Raw genomic sequence first — 3,543 nt, forward strand, 5'->3', positions numbered from 1 at the left:
GTAGCCTCTTTCTAATTGTAATTTCTTAGGGAGTCATCTGCCTATCTACTGCTTCAGATTCCAATTTATTAAGCTCTGCCTCTAGCTGCTGGACCCTCTTAAATGTATCTCTGAACTGCTCTTTGTTCCATGACTTCAGCCGTTCCTTAAGACGTTTGATCTTCTCTTTGAGTGCCAAACCACCCCAACCACACAGCTGTGTTTGAGTCCAACATTCCTTCACTATCTTCCCAAAAGACTTATCCTTGAGCCAACAATCGAGTACTCTGAATGGTTTTGCCCTCCAATGTACATTTTTAGATTTAAATAATACTGGACAGTGGTCAGAGAAGTTTCGTTCTAGGACAAACTGCGAACTAGCTGGCCCCAATTTTTTTTTTGCACAACAAAAATATGATATTATTAATAATTGATCAGTACTAGGTGTACTGAAGTATATCAAAAGATACAAAGGCAGAAACCTGCCAAACCCAACTACATAAGATAATAGCACAGTAGGTGGATACCCATAAAGCAAAAGAAAACTCCTAGGACATTTCTTCCTTTAAGCTAGTAGACCATTGATTAAAATGTGTATGGAAATCTTTCTCCATGCAATTTATCCAAGACCAAGTGTGAAATAAAGCTTCGTCCATGACTTTTTCGGTGCTGAAATTCTGGTTGTTAAACACCAAGGCATTTCTATGCTTCCAAATAGTCATGGATAGAGCTATCCAAAAAGCTTCCCATCACTTGTCTACATTGCTTTTCCCACTCCATTGAGAGAATTGCAGAAAATAACATTTAGGCTCAATAGGGAAAGGACCCACTCTATTGACCCATCTCAAACTCTCCCACCAAAGATTCCTAGTTTTTCTGCAAGAGTACATGATATGACCAGCAGTTTCCTCTTCCTGATCACAAAGAGGACAGTTATAAGAGGGCAACTCCACATGTCTCCTCCTTAGATTAGCCCTAGTAGGTAGTCTGCTCTTGAAGATTCTCCAAGACAAAGCACTTGCTCTTGGGGGAATTTTTAGTCTCCAAATAATCTTGGAAGCGCTGTCTTCAGTAACAGAATTGCCTTCATCTTTCAGGAGATTGTAGGCTGACTTTGTGGAGTAAGATCCACTAGGATCAACCCTCCAGATGAGAAAGTCCCTACTTGAAGATTGGATCCGAACAGCATCAATGTCAGCCATGAATGCTGCCACCATATCAATTTCATGATCAAAGAAATGTCTCCTCCATTGGATCTTCCACTCGCATCTGTTACAAACTAAGAGGCCCATTGAGTTGATAGTATAATTCTACTGAGTGCTCACTTGATACAAGGTTGGGTATTTGTCTTGGAGACTTAAATCATCCTCCCTCCACTTGTCTTTCTAGAACTTGATTCTGGCCCCATCACCCACCTTCCACCTCAAGTTATTGAAGATGTTGTTTCTATGATGCTGCTGGAAAACATATCTTAGATCCTTCCACCAAGGAGAGAAGTCAGCTCTGTTTCTGCCATAACATAATGCATTCCACCCTCCATATTTGGACATTAATATTCTAGCCCAAAGCTGATGCTGGTTATTTGCGAAGTCCCAACCCCATTTACCAAGCAAGGCCTCATTAAACTTGGACAAGTTCTTTAATCCCAAGCCCCAATTTAGTCATAATAACAACAACAATAAAACTTAGATGGACAAGTGTTTCTAAAATCCCCAAGTTTTCTGAATTTTGATTTTACTGGGAACATCAAATTTTAGAATCTTCCCCAATGAAGCAAATATAAAATATTTGTGTTGCTTTATAACAAAATCAAAATATTAAGCCAGTTTCATGGATGTTGGACTCAAGGGATCAACACATAATTTATTTGAATAATACTGAAATAATCTGGTTTATAGGCCAGATAACAAGTGCACACAAAACTTCACAGGGTTTCCCCCTAACAAGGAGTCTTCCAATCCTTTATGAATAACAAACAGCAAGCCGTATCCTATCTAAATTCGTCTACAGTAACAGACCCTTAAAAACTATACTACAATAAGTCAATAACTATCCACAGCATAAAACATAATTGTATAACACATAACAACCCAATATTTTTTTTGGAAGGCAAAAAGTATATATATTATTAGTATAATCAAAACAGTACAAGGGGTACTGGATAAAAGAAAATACAAAGCACCTCTGGTGCTGCCCTCCAAAAAACCCAAGCTAACCTAACTAGAAAGGCTACCCCACACAGATTAACCAAAGGATTCCGAGATATTGGAAGACCAGTGGTTAAAACTAGGATTCCGAGATTGCTCTCTATTAATGAGAAATAGCTGATTGTATTTCTGTTGAAGATTAGAGTCTTCCCCTAACCACATGGGAAAAAAATGAGAAACACAATTGAATTGTTTATTATGGTAGTTTACAATTTTAGTCAGCTGGTATAGAGTTCAGGATTTGAATTTTTTTTTTATCAGCCAAAATAAATATATAATTATATTAAGTGAGTACCAGAGGTACTGAAAAGGTACAAGAATAAGATTACAAGTGTGATAAATTTGAAATCAGCCAGCTATTTGGTCCACCCCAGGATGGGGCACATAGCAGGCCCTATTACAAGTGATTTCCCTGCACTCCTAATGATTGCTACATCTAAAACCTTGTGTCAGATTTGAAGACCACTGATTGAATTGAGTGGTGAAATCCTTCTCTAAGTGTTTCATCCAAGTCCATACCAAAAACAATGCATCCTCCATCAGTCTGTTTGCATTGAAACTCTATTGGAGAATACTATATCATTTATGTGCTTCCATATGGTCTAAGTCAGTGCTATCCACCAGCCTTTCCATCTAGATGTAGCCATTCCTTCCATGATATAAGACACATGCTGAATAAAATGTTGTCTTGGGTGAAATGGGAAGACATTCACCAAATTCACCCAAGACAATGATTCCCACCAAACTGGAATTATTTTCCTGCAATGAAAAAATAGATGTGCTGCGCTCTCTTCCACTCCTCTACAAAAGGGACAAGTGTAATCCTGCAGGTCTATTTGCTTCTTCCTCAGGTTGTCTCTAGTTGGTAGCCTGTCCTTGAGTAGTCTCCAAGCAAACACAACCGCTTTAGATGGAACCTTGAGCTTCCAAAGTTCCTTGAACTCTTCCCGCTGGGCCTCCATAGGTACCTGCTGTCTCAGCACATTGTATGCGCTCTTAGCTGAGTACTGACCAGTTGGGTCAGATTCCCACACCCACTAGTCACCAATTGTAGGTCTGATTCTGAGTCCCTCCACTTCTTGGATAAATGAAACTGCCATCTGAATCTCATTGTCAAAGAATGGTCTCCGCCACTTAAAATCCCATTCCCAGCCAGTATCATTGTGAGTTCCCATGTTCTAAATTAATTGGTTTTGCTGTTCCGATATGGTGTATAGCCTAGGGTACTTCTCCATTAGTTGATTCCCACCTCCTGTCCTTGAATCCTCCCAAAATTTAGCTTGGTCGCCACACCCAACTTGCCATATTATTGAATTATTCAAAAGTTGCCCCTGCTGTGGATGTTGACACAATTTCT

The 3,543-nt window shown here is 39.3% G+C and overlaps 1 protein-coding gene across 1 annotated transcript; it reads right to left on the reverse strand.

Annotated features, from left to right (window-relative positions):
• Positions 1-1,364: 1,364 nt before the first annotated feature.
• On the reverse strand, positions 1,365-3,148 carry LOC114375786. Its single transcript, XM_028333648.1, has 2 exons — positions 2,909-3,148; positions 1,365-1,616 (listed from the first exon to the last, which is right to left on the reverse strand). The coding sequence occupies exons 1-2, from the start codon at positions 3,146-3,148 to the stop codon at positions 1,365-1,367; spliced, it is 492 nt and encodes a 163-aa protein (XP_028189449.1).
• Positions 3,149-3,543: the final 395 nt, after the last annotated feature.

The sequence above is a fragment of the Glycine soja genome, chromosome 2 (assembly GCF_004193775.1).
Source record: "Glycine soja cultivar W05 chromosome 2, ASM419377v2, whole genome shotgun sequence".
NCBI classification, from domain to species: domain Eukaryota; kingdom Viridiplantae; phylum Streptophyta; class Magnoliopsida; order Fabales; family Fabaceae; genus Glycine; species Glycine soja.